The 18,600-nt window shown below is 35.4% G+C and overlaps 1 protein-coding gene across 1 annotated transcript; it reads left to right on the top strand.

Moving 5' to 3' along the window:
• Nucleotides 1-11,994: 11,994 nt before the first annotated feature.
• LOC121418579 (actin, cytoskeletal 1A-like) lies at nt 11,995-16,866 on the top strand. The gene is made up of 4 exons (XM_041612520.1): nt 11,995-12,115; nt 14,333-14,722; nt 15,125-15,371; nt 15,650-16,866. Exons 2-4 carry the CDS (start codon nt 14,357-14,359, stop codon nt 16,165-16,167), a joined length of 1,131 nt encoding a protein of 376 aa, XP_041468454.1. The 5' UTR covers nt 11,995-12,115; nt 14,333-14,356; the 3' UTR covers nt 16,168-16,866.
• The last annotated feature ends 1,734 nt before the right edge of the window (nt 16,867-18,600 follow it).

Here is an 18,600-nt window from a genome sequence, read left to right as displayed (position 1 = left end):
CATCCTAAGTCCTAATGTTATGATTGAATATGCTTAGAAAGAATCATCTTGGAAACAGTATTTGTGTCAACCCGTCACAAAATTGATTTAAACCAATTTGCATACCATTCTAAGAGGTATACGTCATGGGTGTAGTACGTTTCTCTCATCTGGGTCCCGTAACACAAAGGTTAGGGATTGATCGTACGCTTGATTTTTACGATGGATTGTACATTGTAGTCAATGGAATCAATCGTATAAAAATGTGCTACGATCATTGCTAAGCGTTGTGTTACGGGCTCCTGTTCTTCATAATTTATATAATGACTATGTTGCCAATATTCTATCGGTTCATGTTTTGAAATATGCCGATGATACTGTCATATCGTGGGTTTGATAGAAGAAAGTGAGATAGAATATAGGGAGAGTATTGCTTCTTTTGGAAGATGGTGCACTGAAAACCATCTAGTTTTGAATTCTAAGAAAACTTCAGAAATAATATTTGACGGCGTCGGGAACAAGAAATCTCGTGATCCTGCAGAATTGCCTGTCCACATCAATGGTCTTCACATTGAAGTTGTCCACCGTTATAGGTATCTTGGCACCATTTTTGACGCCGCAAAAACTTAATTGGTCTGAGCAAACTAAAGCTACCACACTCAAGTGCAACATGCACTTTCATGTAAATGAGAGAATTTTATATTTGTTTTATTCATCAGTTATTCAGAGCATCATCACCCATGGCTGTCGCTGGTATCACATTGGTTGGCAGAAGGAGGGTAAGGTTAGAGTCGTGAAACGGGCTAGTAGGATAACGAAATGTGTTGTAGACTTGGGTAGTATATGAGAAGGAAAGTTAGTTGACAAGGCCCAAGTAATTGTCGTTGATCACTCCCATCCATTAAACAAAAAAAAAGTACAAACTACTTCACAGTGGAAGAAGATGGGAATCAGTTAAGGCAAGAACGAGCCGTTACGGAAACTCTTATTCCTTTTACTCAATTTGCATGTGCCTGTGTGCTTTTGTGAAGTTGGATACATGCCATAAATGTGTTGGTTTTCATTATCCCCTTCCTCACTATTTCTTCTCTAGGCTCTCCTCTCCTGTCTCCACTAGCATCTTTCGATATACCTCCTAGCTCTGCCGTTGTTTCCCCTTTATTATATTCCTTAAAGTGACCGCGTACCTTACGATTGGTCTGCGACCCGATTTCAGAATAAAATGCAATAGAATTTGATGCTAATTATATTGAAACTTGGAATATTTTACCGTGCAATGTTCTAAATCATCGTACGAATACCTATTTTCAGATCTGTGTCTATGCTATCATCCTTCTTAGAATAAAAGCGAATTTGATATCTAGTCGTAATGACGTCATATTCTGCTCGCTTACATGTTGTATACGTGTGTATTCTTATGTATCTTAATTTGCACTGTATATACGTTTCACTGTTGCTCTATGTCTTACAAGCTGTGCTTTTTCATAGATAACCTCAGTCCTGCATTTTAATGCATGTCAATTCATTGCTACTTCATTGATGCACTGCAAAAATTCCAGGGTTGATTTAACACCAACGCGGAATCTAGTCCACACCAGAGCAGTATTGAAACAACACCAGTTTGGAATCAAACCGATGTGTTTTAATACTAATTGGTGTTGTATAAAAACCTTTCTGGTGTTAGACCAAAACAAAACTGGTGTTGTTTAACACTTCTTTGGTGTGGACATATATAGATTCCGGGTTGGTGTTAAATCAACACCGGAGTTTTTGCAGTGTGGCATGTATAATGATTTGGAGAATTGACAATAAACTTGAATTCGACTTATGAACCATTAAATAGAGAACAAGTCACCCAATCGCAGAATTGCTCTTATCCATCATTCTTGCCATCCATGTCTCCTTATAAACACAAATGGAAAGAGTACTGATAGAAGTAGTATGAGTAATAATAAATAATGATAATTAATAATAATGGTGATAATAATAGCAACAGCAACTACAATAATTACAATAATACTTTCATCGTTAACGTGGTAATGGCCAAAGTTGAGTTTCGATTATATATATTAATTATGCTTCAAGTAATAAAAATGAAAAGAAATTAAATGAAAAATTATCTCAATATACTCTTATAATCAATTTATGTATAAGAATGAATATGGATTAAGTGCGCATCATTATTTTGTTTTTGTTTCTCCTTGATCTATGTACATTTTCTTTATCTGTTGTAATTTCTGTTTGCATGTAAACCAAATGCAAACAAAAATGCATTTTCATTAAGTTGGACAATGAAATAACCATATGTAAATATATAAATATATATAAATATGTAAATAATCACAACAAACAATAATAAAAAAGAAATAGTGAGTGATAGACATCATCGACTGAGTCACCCTGACCTAGTTGTGCATGTCACTGTTTTGTGATAAATAAGCGAAATAAGCGAAATTTTAAAGGACAAGTCCACCCCAACAAAAAGTTGATTTGAATAAAAGGAGAAAAAGCCAACAAGCATAACACTAAAACTTTCATCAAAATCGGATGTAAACATGGTAAAATAAGAAAGTAATAATACCTTAAAGTTTTGCTTATTTTTCACAAAACAGCGATGTGCACAACTCAAATGAGAAAGGAGACGATGTCCTCACCATTTTTATTTTTTATTGTTTGAATTATACAATATTTCATTTTTAATAGATTTGACAATAAGGACCAACTTGACTGAATCATATAGTATAAAACAATGCTCATTTCACATGTTCAGGGGGAATTAATCGTTGTTTCACTTGACAATGAGGAGAAATTGAATATTCCCTATTTCATATGATAAAATACAAATAAATAGTGAGTGGATAACGTCGTCAGTCTCCTCATTTGTATACTCTCCAGGATGTGCATGTAACTGTTTCGTGAAATTAAGCAAAAATTTAAAATGTCATAACTTTCTTATTTTACATCCGATTTTGATGAAATTTTCAATGTTATGCTTGGTGTATTTTTCTTTTCTTACTCAAATCAACTTTCTGTTGGGGTGGGATTGTCTTTTAAAATGTCATATTTTTCTTATTTTAAATCCGATTTTGATGACATTTCAGCATTATGTTAGTTTGATTTTCCTCTATTTATTCAAGTCAGCATTTTCCTGGGTGTACTTGACTTTTAAGGGGGCATTAAAACAAACTTCTGTGAACTTTGAGGTACAGTGTCTATCTGTATTATTTAGATCAGATCTCCTTGATCATGTTGATAATCTCGATCATGGGAATAAATTTAGACATATATTTAAGTGATTATTGCAATGCTGATAATAATCGTGATGATTATGATGATGATGATAGTGAAAATGCTCATGAAAAACACGAAGTACGAAATGAAATATGAGGCACCTAATACACATTGAATATTCCTCAAAAAAATTCAAACGATTTTCGATATTGGCTCACTCAAAAAATTTGCACAATGAGGCGCCCTAAATTTCATTGCAGGTACTTTTTTCTTGACAGTTTATTGTTGATGTAGGATTAGGTATAGGATTTAGGATGGTCTGATAGTTTTAATTGCAAATCTCATAGAAGCGAAAGGGGGCGTAATAAGGTTCGATGGGTATTGAGGTATAGTGTCTTTCTACAATTCACGTCGTGTATATAATACGGTTGCTGGGAATCTACCATTAAAATGATTATAACAAAACAGCTGATAGTTAAGTGGTAATTGAGCTGAATATTTATTTTGTCTGATTTTTCTTTCTCTACTGTATTGACGCCAAATGGCGACACTGCCTTTTTCTCGTGTTGCGGAATTATTCTTATTCCTCAATATCCCTTTCCTTCCCCCAAAATCCCATTCGATTAATACAGTGTTTGTTCGCCCTGGCCCACCCCCATCCCCGTAGCTATATGCCCCAGGAGAGGGAGAGAGAGAGAGAGAGAGGGGGGGGTTGTACTGTATGAGGTATAATATATAGGTTATTTATTTATTTCAACATTTGAAAAGGGATATAGTTAAAGGAGAATGAAACCTTTGGAACAAGATAGCTTGTGTGAAAACAAAAAAAATAAAAGAAACAGATTAACGAAAGTTTGAGAAAATATAGACAAATAATGAGAAAGTTATAAGCATTTGAATATTGCCATCACTAATGCTATATGGAGATCCTCAAATTAGCGATGCGACAGAGATGTGTGATGTCACTTGTGAACAACTCCCCCATTACTTTAGTATATATTTCACTTTATTGCCTTTTTTATCACATCTAACAGTAGATCATGTGTTCTTTCGATATGAGGGCTTGTAATACAAATTTTTAAAGAATACATCATGGATAAAGAGTTTGTATCACCATAAGAAAAAACAGAAAGAGACATTTTGAGGGTATTTTATAGTCCATCACAGGGAAAGTTGTTCACATGTGACATCACATATCCTTGTCGCATTGCCAATAGGAAGATCTCCATAGCAATAGTGATTGCAATATTAAAAAGCTCATAACTTTCTCATTATTTGTCTGATTTTTCTCAAACTTTATTTGTTCTTATTCTTTGATTTTTCTGTTTCAACACAAGCCTACTTGTTCCAAAGGTTTCATTCCCCTTTAAAAACGAGGTGAGCTGATAATAATAATGTGAACACTTGTAATGCGCCGGTATCAATCATTAAAAAAATGTAAATTGTAAGTAATCAAGATATAACTGATAAAATCTTCTGTATGCCTATATCGCACATTAAAGGACAATCCCCCCCCCAACAAAAACTGATTTGAATAAAAAGAGAAAAATTCAACAAACATAACACTGAAAATTTCATCAAATCGGATGTAAAATAAGTTATGGCATTTTAAATTTTCACTTCATTTGACAAAATAGTGATATGCACATCTCGGTTGGTATGCAAATGAGGAACTGATGACCTCACTCGCTATTTCTTTTGTATTTTATTATATGAAATATTTGTATTTTCTCGTCATTGTCATGTGAAATGAAGTTTCATTCCTCCCTGAACACGTGGAATTCCGCTATTTTAACATTTTTGCTTCAGGCAAGGAGGTCCTAATCATCAAATTCGTAAAAATTGAAATATTGAATACTAGTAATTCAAACAATAAATAACAAAAGAAACAGTAAGTGAGTGACATCATCGACTCTCTCATTTGGATGTAACTGGCTCGTTCATATAACTATTTTTTTGAAAATAAGCGAAACTTTGAAATGTCATAACTTTCTTATTTTACATCCGATTTTGATGTAATTGTCAGCATTGTGCTTGTCTGATTTTTCTCTATTGATTCAAATCACCGTTTTTCTGAGGTGGACTTGACCTTTAAAAAATATCATTCCAATGTATAATGCTAAATCCCATATTTACAGAATCATTTAACTATATTCAATCTTTTCATTCCTCTTTCCCAAGAAAAGAATAATGTGAAAAAGATCACACTGCATGTGCACATAAGGACGCTTTGAACATGATATGATAAAATACGATTTTCTGAATATATAAGTAGGCCTATAAATTCATGCATCGACATAAGATCATGCTGGGATTCATGATGGAAAGTGAAAATGCTCGAGCCATTATTTAAAACTTTGGTGAAAACTGAAAGGAAAATACGATACAATACAAAAACGGAGAGATCTAACGTAACGCTTGATGATTTGCAACTCGTAAACAACCCTGCTCCGAAGAAGTTAAAAAGAACTGCGAGTATAGGCGGGACGGAGTGACATCATATCCGCCCAACGACGACAGCACTTTCCTTAGTGCGATCACTGCGATGAAAAGAAAGTATAAGAAACACACTGAACAAATGTCAGAAGCACCACTAAGAATAGACCAGTTCGTAGTTACTTCATGGACAATTTTGGTCAAATGACCTTTCATTTCTTTCATTATGATAGGCAAATTTCAAAGCAAGATGTTACGTAAGCTTGCCTTACATAGCAGGATGAAGAAATTGAATAGACCAGGTGACTAGAGTAGCACACCAATGAACATTTTATGAAGGCATTTGTTGCAATCCTACTTTGAATGCATATCATAGCATGTTGCACAATGTACTTGGCAAACTGTGAATACCAGTCGTTCTTGGGCGCATCGTTGTTTTTTTGTGGATGTAAATGAAAACCACAATTCAAAAGAATCTCATTAGATTTTGAACCACCATTTCACTTTAGTACAAATGACCTTCCTCTGATCATGCGTAGAATCTTTTGATCATGCGCAGAAATGAACTACGAACTGGCTTATTTCTGAAAGATTCGTAAACTTCCAGGGACCTGTTACATGAAAGCATAGAGCTATTCCATGATGAAAGGGTCTTTCGTAGAATCGCTCTACGGAAGGACGAGATATCGCTCAACCGTTTCACAAAGTCAATTTTGGCGATACGTATAGAATGGTCCTTGGAAAAACAAATTATGTATGATAAAGACAACATGTGTTTATAAGTTCAGCAAAAAAAAATGATAAAAACTATCGAAAGATGTTAACACACTAAATCATTTATTTATTTTCCTTTTATTTTTTTTGTTGCTTTCTTGTGAACGTTGGAGAGATAGGCCCTATTAAAAAAAATTAAACATTTTAAACGAATAGGAATATACAGCGAGTATAAAACTATGATAAAAATACTGTAGGCCTATTTGAAAAAAAATAGTAATGTCTGTTATAAACTTTACTAACAAAATTGTGTGCTAGCTGTAATATATATATCCTCAACTTGAACTATCATTTTTTTCCTATTATGATGCAGATTATTTCCGCTGCGTCTGTTTGCTCATTCTCATTTTCCTGACGTATATGTACAGGCTTTCCATCTAAAGGTAGTGGAATAATTATTATGAGCAAAAAAAAAATACTCCATATTCAAACAATCGATTCAATCAGTTATTCAAGATAAAAGTAACGGCTTTATCCTGACCCCCCCCCCACTTTTTTTTAAATTTTGGTTGATTTGTAATAAAGAGCCTTGCTTGTTTTGGGGTTAACATAAGTCGGGAGCAGGTGTGAGATTACTTTTAATCATTGAAAGTTGTTGGATGGGTGATAAGATGATGAATGAAAAAAAAAGCGGTAACAAAATTACTAATTAAATACCTGACAACTAAAATGAATATACATTCGCTCTTTTGCACGCGGCCTTTCATATTTTCCTTTCTATTCTCATAGAGTCAGTCACGTTGCTTTTGGTAACTCCATTCAAACCCTATCTTTACCTGAACAAATAACATGTAGATTCATACTGAGATTATAGTCCAGGATAGGTCCCATAGAAACTTGACCAAACCTTGTTTTTTTTTACATATACAATATTTTTATGGTTTCTTGTCAATTCGAGGGTGCTGATTCAGAATCTGGATGATGCCAATCGTGTAATCTTGAGCATTTTCCGCAAATTGGCAAAATCCAATATGGCCGCCAAAATATGCAAATTACCCATGAAAATACTAAAATTGTCCGCACATTGGCTATGAAATGCATGAAATCGAATGGCAGGAGTGAAATACTCTCTGAAAAAATTTTTTTTTGACAAAATATTTATTTTCCTGATTTTCTTTGTAAGCAAGCAACCCTCGATATTCAAAATATTGAAATACAATGAGAATACAATAAAATTAGATAAACAAACTATAAAATAAATAGCAATAGACATATAACAATAAATTGATATGAAATCTTGAGAATTAACGAACATGAAAGAAATAATGAGAATCACTGAAAATAATTTCAATCTTATCGTGCTTTTTAACTGATTTTTGAATGAAATACAATTCGAAGTACCTTTTACATTACTGTTTAGAGAATTCAAATTTTTGATCCCTGAAATCTAATTGATCTAAGAAAACAGAATTTGTAAATTTTGGAAGACGAAAGTCACCATTTTTCTTGCATTAATTTTGTAATAATCGGCATTCAAACGAAAACTGTCATAAAAAGTATCTGGTAACATAAATAAAGATGTGCCTTGGGAAAGAATATCTGCAAATTCTAGCAATTTCAAGGATTTAAACCATGGAGATGTATGTGCCCTGAACGTGGCGTTGCAGCATAAACGAATAACCCTTTTTTTTAAGTATGAAAAAGGGGTTTAAAAATTATCAAATTTTCTTTCCCATACAAGATTACAATAAAATAAGTTCGGATATACAAGTGTATAATACAAAGAAAGCATGGAAGGATATGATTAAAAATTTCAGTTTACATATAACACCAACATTGCATCGAATCTTCTTCGAAGTTATTTCAATATGCTTTTCCCATGAAAATTTGTTATCAATAGTTATACATATGGTCGATATATTTACTGTCCAATTTCAAATTTACATCTTCGATAAAAGATGTGCCTTGGGAAAGAATATCTGCAAATTCTAGCAATTTCAAGGATTTAAACCATGGAGATGTATGTGCCCTGAACGTGGCGTTGCAGCATAAACGAATAACCCTTTTTTTTTAGTATGAAAAAGGGGTTTAAAAATTATCAAATGTTCTTTCCCATACAAGATTACAATAAAATAAGTTCGGATATACAAGTGTATAATACAAAGAAAGCATGGAAGGATATGATTAAAAATTTCACAGTTTACATATAACACCAACATTGCATTGAATCTTCTTCGAAATTATTTCAATATGCTTTTCCCATGAAAATTTGTTATCAATAGTTATACATATGGTCGATATATTTACTGTCCAATTTCAAATTTACATCTTCGATAAAAGTATTATTTTTCTGCCAAAATTAAAAATCATAATGTTGGTTTTCGTTTCATTAATCTTAATTTATTTGCATAAAACCTATTAACAATCTTGTGCAGTTCAACATTTGTTTTAGAAATCAAGTCTTACAATATTTTACCTGCGCACTCGATTTGAGCAATATACTGCATGTCCATACAACAATTAGTTAAAAATGTATCCAAGTCTGGGTAGTTTTCAACCAATACTGTGCAGTGTTCACTCAGAGCGCACATAATTGGTTTTAAAACTACCTATAATTAAGTTTTAACCAATTATTGTGTGGACAGTGTGTTGCCCAACATGTTTAAGAGTGTGAATAGAATATGTTCGTATCGTCAGCATATATAATGTAATTTCTTTGAAGATTCAACAATGTCGTTTACAAACAACAGAAACAACAAACCATGCTAACGGTCCAGGATATTACTTTGAGGCAAAGAAGGGGAATACCTCTAATTCTATGAAAAAAAATTAAAAATATAAGATTTTAGTGATCGAGACAATCGAATGATTTGCTATGGTCAACGTAGACCCTCAAAGTTATCTATTTCTTTTCGTTCAATTTCTACAGAAGTTTAGAAGCAAAACACATACCTGACTTTGCAGAATAAAATTTTCGAAATTCAAATTGCTCAGAAAAATAATTGAATGTTTATTGAGGAAAGTAAATAATCGATTGTGCATCAATCCTGGAAAAGGTCGACAGCAACGATATTGGACGATGGTTTGATAAATCGTTTTTGTCACCCTCTTTGAATGGGGGTATAACTTTTGAAACACTCATTGGATTCGGAAATGGTTCAGATTGAAAAGATAAATCAAACACATGGGTTAAAGGTTCAACTATTAATTATTTTCTTTACAAGATATGGTGACATATCTCATCACCCCCACATGAATGGTTATTCTTTAAAGAGCAAGATAACTTCAAAATTTCGTTTCTGTCTGCAGGTGAAAGAAGAAATGAATGAGTTACACTTTTTTAATAATCACGAAAACATCCAATGGACCTCGGATTATCAAAACAACCAGCATAAAAAAAGAGTTAAAAAGCATTTGCAATTGATTTCTGTTCAGTGAGCTTCACGCCATCTTTACGGATGAACATGATGAATGAAGCTTCGATATTTTTTTTAAATTGAGCAGGCCGTTCGTAACTTTCCAAGTTTCCTTTAAGTCATGACAATTTGAGTTGAGTTTTGCAGCAAAATAGTTTTTAGAGACACGTATAATATAAATAAGTTTGTTTGTATAAGATTTGATTTTTTTAAGTTATGGGTTTTCAGTTTCAAATACAGCTTATGTAAGCGTTCCTTCCTACAAATGGATTTAAGAATGCCTTTTGTAATCCAGGGTTTTTTGAGTGCTCTAATTTTATCTTTACGGGATGATATCCTTGAATGCTTGGAAATAATCTCTTTCAAACCCTCAATAGAAGTATCGTAAGTTACGTTGAGATTGGATATGGTTCACAGAGGACCAATTGTTAGATGCTAAATCTTCACACAATGACTTAAAGTCTATTTTGTGTTTAACCTGAGTTTGTTATTCAAATGGGTGTGGTACTGTGGTGGAAAAGAGTTCGTTGAAAATTCGAAAATGGGGGAAATGGTCAGATAGGTCTGAAAACAAAATACCAGGTAGGACCAGCTTATCCAGGGGCCTGTTGCATGACGAGATGAGCGATACGGAGGAACGTTTTTCCGAGATATAGAAGATTGCCGACAAATCAGCGCTTTCCGTTTCACGAAGGCATTTCTGTCTTCCAAGTCCGCGACATTGTTTGATATCGATAATATCCATGATATCGGCAAAGTATTAAGTTCTCATCATCACCTGAACGTTTTATTACAGAATGACGAATTTTCATATGTCAAGAAATGGCGATCAAATAATTGTCGGCACGCAGAAAACGCCTTGCTGCTGTACGGTTCTGCTACTTTTATGTAGCGCAGTTTTCATTGGCCGGTCAGTTGCAAGGGCTCGAGATTAAAAAATGCCCGGATGTTCACCCCGGCCTATTGGCGACTTTTAAAGGGATGTGTGTGTATTTGAGTTTTGTCAGACGTGTATCAATCAGATATGATTATAAACGTCTGGGACCGACCTTTAATGTCACCATCCGAATGACGTGACCAGGGCTCGAACCTCTGCATCAATTTGTAACTTCCCCACATAGCTTGGATTACAGGCGCACGCCATAACGCCCGGTTTAAAGGGATGGTCGAGGCTGGTGATATTTATATCTCATTCAAATGAGTAAAACTCATAGAGCAAAATGCTCAAAAGTTGATCAAAATCAGACAATAGATAACAAAGTTATTGAATTTAAAAGATTTACATTACAAAACTTATGCTATACTGGAAGATTATAATTAATTTGGCATGGCAAATACTGCCTCAAAACAAATAATTCTATATAAAGATTCTGTGAATAATTAAGATATTTTTTTCTTGTAAATAGTCACTAAAATGATCGAAATTTTCTGCAACAGTAATAAGTAGAATTAGTGCTTAAATTGATATACAATATTGAGATTTAGTTAAAATTATCATTTAAAATATGATAATGACATTACTTGGGGCTAACCTCGATTAGCATCTTGCTATTTTGTTAGCTCCAATTACCAAATGTTTTGTTTATAATTATGTGCTGTACTATTCTATGTAATTGTACCTGACAGTGATATTTGGTAATAAATTATTCCGGTGAAGCAGTTTTAGGCATGTCTTCATGAATATTCATTATGTGGCTTAATGATGTCAAATCCCCACTTCTTATATATTTTATCATATGAAATTAGGTTTTATCAAAAATTTTCTACCAAGAACTTAAGCAATGGGATTGACAACCGATTAAGTGAATTTGTTATTTATTGCCGCAACTTATTTTTCTTATCATAATGGAGAAAAAAGTGAAACAATTATGAATTTCATGCAATAAAATAAGAAAAGGGAAAGTGGGGATATGACATCATCAGCCCACCTCATGAATATTCATGACGATGTGCACATAACCGTTTTCACAAAATATTGATAAACTTTAAAATTCAATAACTTCGTTATTTGTTATCCGATTTTGATAAAATGTTCAGCATTTTCTTTGTGAATTTTACTCTATTCATTTAGACATAGATATTTTAGCCCGGACCACCCCTTTAAATCAGCCACTTGTACGAATGCATTCCACTTTTCAGATCAGTGATGCATTCAAAGGAGAAAGAGAAAAATGCCGTTTTTTCCAGTGAGGCGATGAATGCGCCGAGGCGTACGATGCGTCTTAATTTGTGATCTTTATTACAATACTTGTTTGCTTCTTCTTCATCTCTGAGCATCATTTCAACCTCGAACCAGCAAACGCACAGGTGGTGTAACCCATCCTCTCTCTCTCTTTTCGGTAAGTCTTGTGAGAATTTTCTACAATATCCTTAGCTCTGTTCGGGGATGTTATTTTACTCACATCGCACGCATAGGGCAAGTTGATTGTCAACGCAAGTCAGTGGTTATTCCTTGGTTGCAATGTTTAACACTTTATCAGCGATGGTTATCGTAGAAGTTATCGATCAGTTATGTATTTTTGAAAATAGATTGTATACGTATATCTTGTAAGAGATGTATTATTATAAGTTAATGATCGATATGCCTGTCTTATTAGAGCTAGATCTTTCACGTATTTTTTCGGGTTTTTTTTCTCCCCGGCACGTCCTGTGGGGACACAGCCGTTCGATGCGAACAAGAATATGCCACGCCTTCTCAATGGCATAGTAGTGTGCACGCTTCTACGCGCTCAACCATTCGAAGTTTTGCTGCTACTGCCAAAGTCTGGACTGCATTTTGGGATCTTTTTTAAAATGAAATTTGATGAATTTTCAATCGCAAACCTGAATAAGTGTGATATTTGTTCAATCTATGTGGGAAGATACCAAATTACGGAAATGTATAGATGTAAATGTCACTTCCGGATTGTAGAATAGGGTGTGGCACTTGTGTGGCTATGTTCTGTAGCTTTATCACTTAGTGTACTTGTAGAAACATTGAAGATGTAACGTTTTACGATTTATCTACGACTGTGTATATATAATTTTATATTTTTTGAACGAATCATTTCTAAAACTTATTGAATTTTAAATAATTTGTGTTGCATCCAAGTTTATGTAACCTTCAGTTGGTCTGATCGCACTTCACTTCTGTCTTGTATTTTTGTATCCGACGCTATATATTATGCACCATGTATTATGCATGAAAATAATTATATATATATGTAAATCACCAGGTATTGTAACGATTAAAGGTATTGTTTAACTTTGTGAGCAGCCGATTTAAAAAATTCTCAAACCAAGATGAAACATGTGTACAAGTGCATGTATTAGAACTAATATACCCTGATAACAACCATTATTGAGAATGAAAAGCTAAAACTACAAGGCAAACCCCGATTTTGTAAATAGGCGTCTTATAGACGCCGAAATAGTACACATAAGTGTATGGGATGAAATTGAGATGGCGTTTCCGGTCACTTTATATTTCAATTTTTGAAGCACTAAATAATTATTTTCGAATGCAATTTTTTCTGGGCTTCATTTTTGTAACATATCACAGACACAGGTGACAAGTGTGACCTTCTAGATCAGATTTTTAAAAAGTCAAACCAATGTTAACCAATCACTTTAATAGTTTTTAAGATCTTTGGCCCTAGGTTTGTGTTAGACATTGTCTTTAAGTCATTCCCATGTTCATTCAATGTAGGCTTACATAACATCAAAAGCTTTTCTAAATATAAATTCCTTCAGGTTTATACTTTGCTAATTAAGTTGGAGGCAGAGGCAACAACAAAACGCACCCATCTTTTCAAGCAGTTACAAATCTACATGACAAAACCGATTTCCCTGGATGCCTTCATAATCCTGGGCAGTAGGAAGCTAGGTTGGAAGGCGGATCCCCGCATTATTTGCAATGATCATAAGAGGTTTGTCATGGAGGACATTCAACGGTGCCCAGCCAGATAGGGGCGTGGCATGAATATCATTCAAACACGCATGCTCAGTGTAATAGCGCTCGCTCATGCGCGAGCAACCCGTTTGCTGTGCGTAGGCGGGCGCTGGTCACTGATCTGAAAATTAACAAATGAAGTGGAAAGCAGGGGAAAGAAAGAAGGGAGCGATAAATCTACACTTAATAAAGATAGTACAACGGGTTCAAAAATTAAGGCTTCTATTTAAAAAAAAAAAGAATCATAACTAGGTAGCGATTCGGAAACATGGTTAACTTAATAAATCCAAGTCCGGTTCCTAAAGGCCCTGTGACTGAATTCGAAATCCTCGCACCCACTCGCCTTTTTTTGCCAATAGTCTTTTTTTCCCAGTCGGTGGGTATATGATATAATTAGAAATAAAGGGCCTTGTTTTAAAGGCTAGGCACCGTTGGGTACAGTGCGTGTTCTGAGCACGTGGGTCCCTGGGATTGGCGTCTAGTTGGTTACAATCGCTGCTCCAATAAATTGGGAAATTTACTCTAAATGTCCATTTAAGTAATGAATGATAGTACATGATTTTGCCATTCTATTAGGATTTAGATTATATTTTTTAAGTTAACCTTTCATATTTCTTTCTTTCAGTGAAATAAAGAAAACAGAAACAATATGTGTGACGACGATGTTGCCGCTCTTGTCATCGACAACGGATCCGGTATGGTGAAGGCCGGATTCGCCGGAGACGATGCCCCAAGGGCTGTATTTCCATCCATCGTCGGCAGGCCCCGTCACCAGGGTGTCATGGTCGGTATGGGACAGAAGGACAGCTACGTCGGAGACGAGGCCCAGAGCAAGAGAGGTATCCTCACCCTGAAGTACCCCATCGAGCACGGTATCGTCACCAACTGGGACGATATGGAGAAGATCTGGCATCACACCTTCTACAATGAGCTCCGTGTTGCCCCAGAAGAGCATCCCGTCCTCCTAACCGAGGCTCCCCTCAACCCCAAGGCTAACAGGGAAAAGATGACACAGGTAAGAATAAGATATTTTCTTACACTATACTATAGTCTTATTCAATTTAAGGCAAAATTGCGGAATAATGCAACACTTATGACAAATTGATTGGTACTAGCGTGTGTCGTTAATCGGTTTTTATTAAAGGTCTTGAGAACAAAGCAAACATCGAGGTAATGAATAATAATAATATCAATAATAATTGGCATTTATATAGCGCTTTATCAATCTACGACTGTTCAAAGCGCTTCGCAATTATTATTACCCGGTCACTGGATTCCAAGCAGCCCGTTAGGCGCAAACTTGCTAAACTAACCACAATGACGGTTGTTTCCTACCGGTAAAAAATAAATATTGATAACTCTATAATGAAAACAATCGATTTAATGGGAATATTCCAATTCTTTTGTTCTTTTGCAGATCATGTTCGAGACCTTCAACTCACCCGCCATGTACGTCGCCATCCAGGCCGTGCTTTCACTCTACGCCTCTGGTCGTACCACTGGTATCGTTTTCGACTCTGGTGACGGTGTTTCCCACACCGTTCCCATCTACGAGGGTTACGCCCTTCCCCATGCCATCATCCGTCTGGACTTGGCTGGACGTGATCTCACCGACTACCTGATGAAGGTCCTCACCGAGCGTGGCTACTCTTTCACCACCACTGGTAAGATAGGAACTAATTTGTCTTTATTTCGCCTAAAAATTACATTAATAGGAAATTTTATTGCGAGAAGATAAGTTTTGGAGTAAAAAGGAAAGAAAAAACAAAGTTGTATTCGTTCAAAACTCAATAAAAAAATTGAATGATTGGGCAAAGCTTAATGTGAAGACCATTATGTGCATTTAGTTTCAAAATAGTATTAACAAAATATTGCAGAAATAATGTTGCAAACAGATTCTTGGTTGCATTTTTAAAGTAAATATATATTTTTTCCATTATAGCTGAGCGTGAAATCGTTCGTGACATCAAGGAGAAGCTATGCTACGTCGCCCTCGACTTCGAGCAGGAGATGCAGACTGCTTCCTCATCCTCCTCCCTCGAGAAGAGCTACGAGCTTCCCGACGGACAGGTGATCACCATCGGCAACGAGCGATTCCGTTGCCCAGAGACTCTCTTCCAGCCATCCTTCATTGGAATGGAATCTGCTGGCATCCACGAGACCTGCTACAACAGCATCATGAAGTGCGATGTTGACATCCGTAAGGATCTGTACGCCAACACTGTCCTGTCTGGAGGCTCCACCATGTTCCCAGGAATCGCCGACAGGATGCAGAAGGAGATCAGCGCCCTTGCCCCGCCAACCATGAAGATCAAGATCATCGCTCCTCCTGAGAGGAAATACTCTGTATGGATCGGAGGCTCCATCCTTGCTTCTCTCTCAACCTTCCAACAGATGTGGATCAGCAAGCAGGAATATGATGAGTCTGGCCCATCCATCGTCCACAGGAAGTGCTTCTAAACAACTCATATTTTTGTTTTACTTCTGTTGAGCACATGGGTTAAGTGGGTCACCTTTATTAAATGGGAAAATTCTGGAACAGTTAGGTAGATCGGGGATTCTCTAGCTATCAATCCCCGATGATAGTCCCATTATGCTTATTAATTGTTCAAACACTCGACATATGTAGGTTTCTTTGCTCATATTGGTGACCAATTTACCAATTTGTTAAAGAAAATAAAAGCAAATATGTCCTGAACCTGCTTTAACTTGGGCAAAAGTAAAGAGAGAGAACTGTTGTGAGAAAAGTTTGACATTATCTTCTGGATCCGAGGTTGGAAATGATGCTATAAAATCTACATCCAAACTTATTCTAACTTAATAACAAATAGTTCCCTTTAGCTGTTTAGTTCACTATTCTTGTTCAACTAAAATTTTTTTGAGCCAATCCGTGATACAACGGAATAAAATTCTTGCAAAACCACGATTTTGTATCTTTATATATATTTATAAGTAAAAACTTATGATTGCATTATAATCTTAAAAAAGAATAATCTATGATACATAATGATAAAAATACGCGTTCAACTTGGATTATGCATATATCCGTTTGATATGGACACTGAATATATTTTGTAACTATAAAAAATACGAAAAAGAAACAACTGCAATTCTCAACATGGGGATGCAGTTTAAAAAAACAGTACTTTGTATACATTATTACTGATTCAGTACTCGTGTTTCTCGTGTTTTGTTTTATTATTTTAGTTCAGTGATGCGATGTGTGTAGGGGATTGTTTAGCTCATGCCAGATTCTTTCAATGTGTGTGCGTTTACTCTGAATGACGAGGACTTGGAAACTTGGAGATGGGCTGTCGATAAGTTACCAGTTCAGATTTAGAATAAAGTCTCAAATATTAAATTTAGATTTTGTTCAAGTTTATCAAAATGAATTCAAATTCATATCTCTTAGAATTAGATTCAAATCTAAATCTAGACTGTTCAGTATTATACAAGCAATCTGGGATTAAGCGTGCACCTCTGGGGCCCGTTGCATAAAACTTTTTACCTGAGAAACCCAGGTTGTTTTTACCAGAGTATTTGCCCTGTGTTAAAGTCAATGGCAGAAATCAGACTAACCTTAGTTTTCTGTTTTTACCAGAGTTTTCTCAGGTAAAAAGTTTTATGCAACAGGCCCCTGGTGTGTTTGGTATATGTGACTGTGCGTAATGTGAACTTAAGTTGGTCTGGAAGTTTTGTCAATTTGATGGTGATGCATGTCTTTCGATGGTGGTAGATTTTTTCATGGTGGGCACTGATAATGACTGAGTATGAAATATGGTGATGGGCACTGATTGATTGAGCACGATACTAATTGAGATTTTCATACTTTTTTCTTTAAGAACATTAGTATTTTTTTTTAAAGAAAATTAGTCATACTCTTATCGTATAGATCCTATATCATATTCTTTAACAAAAATATAGATTTTAACGATTACAAACGTATTCTTTTACCACAACAGTAATTATATTCCATTTTGAAAATTGTCGAGTTTATTTTCATGTTCATTTGAGGAAAGATGAAGTGTGTTGCTGTTGACGGTGATCAATGATGTTGATGGTGACGGACGGTGACTAGTGAAGACAAGTTGTGATGGATAATTATAATAGTGCTCTGCACTGGTGACAATGAAGAGAAGATTAGATGGTCTGTCTATGGGCGTTTTCACACGTGAATCTTGAATCATCATTGTATTGATTGCAATTCGTCTTTAGAATCATCGGACCTTTCACACGCTCACTCGAAAATAGTGACTTGAATTCGAATTCCCCAGCGAAGGCGGTATGTGTCCTTGGTGATGAAGGTAGACCACATGGTGCGGGGACGGGGTGGCAGTAGACGAATTGGCAATTTATTGCTGAGAGTAGGCCAATATGCAAGGGGACTTGATTTATGCCACATTAACTTTTAACCAATCGGGGAAAAGATAAATGATAAAAAATTAATATTCACCTTCTCGATCGTATCTGGAAAACGATCAATCTGAAGATCAAGAGCAGTACACTGCAAAAACTCCGGTTTTGATTTAACACCAGCCTGGAATCTATATCTGTCCACACCAGAGAAGTGTTAAACAACACCGGTTTTGGTATTAGTCTAACACCAGATAGGTGTTTATACAGCACCAGTGCGATCTTATAGTTTTAAAACAGCATCGGTTCCAAACTGGTGTTTCAAAACTTCTCTGGTGTGGACATATATAGATTCCAAGCTGGTGTTAAATAAACAACGGAGTTTTTGCAGTGGACTGATGAAGAGAATTGGGAACAAATTTTGCAATATTCCATTTAATAATAATTGCACTTTTGACTGTGCGCATCAAGACAATGATTGGCCTATACTCCCGTTTTGGTGATTCATAACATTGAAAAACTTGCATGTTGACGGTTGTT

This window comes from Lytechinus variegatus, chromosome 1 (genome assembly GCF_018143015.1).
Source record: "Lytechinus variegatus isolate NC3 chromosome 1, Lvar_3.0, whole genome shotgun sequence".
Taxonomy (NCBI): Eukaryota; Metazoa; Echinodermata; class Echinoidea; order Temnopleuroida; family Toxopneustidae; genus Lytechinus; species Lytechinus variegatus.
This window is presented reverse-complemented; position numbering and strand designations above follow the sequence as displayed.

What these genes read in the sequence shown, in the direction of transcription:
- LOC121418579 (XM_041612520.1), top strand. Translation starts at nt 14,357, where the DNA reads ATGTGTGACGACGATGTTGCCGCTCTTGTCATCGACAACGGATCCGGT. An exon ending in ACAGGGAAAAGATGACACAG is followed by an intron (nt 14,723 to 15,124) that starts GTAAGAATAAGA and finishes GTTCTTTTGCAG; the next exon opens with ATCATGTTCGAGACCTTCAA. An exon ending in CTACTCTTTCACCACCACTG is followed by an intron (nt 15,372 to 15,649) that starts GTAAGATAGGAA and finishes TTTCCATTATAG; the next exon opens with CTGAGCGTGAAATCGTTCGT.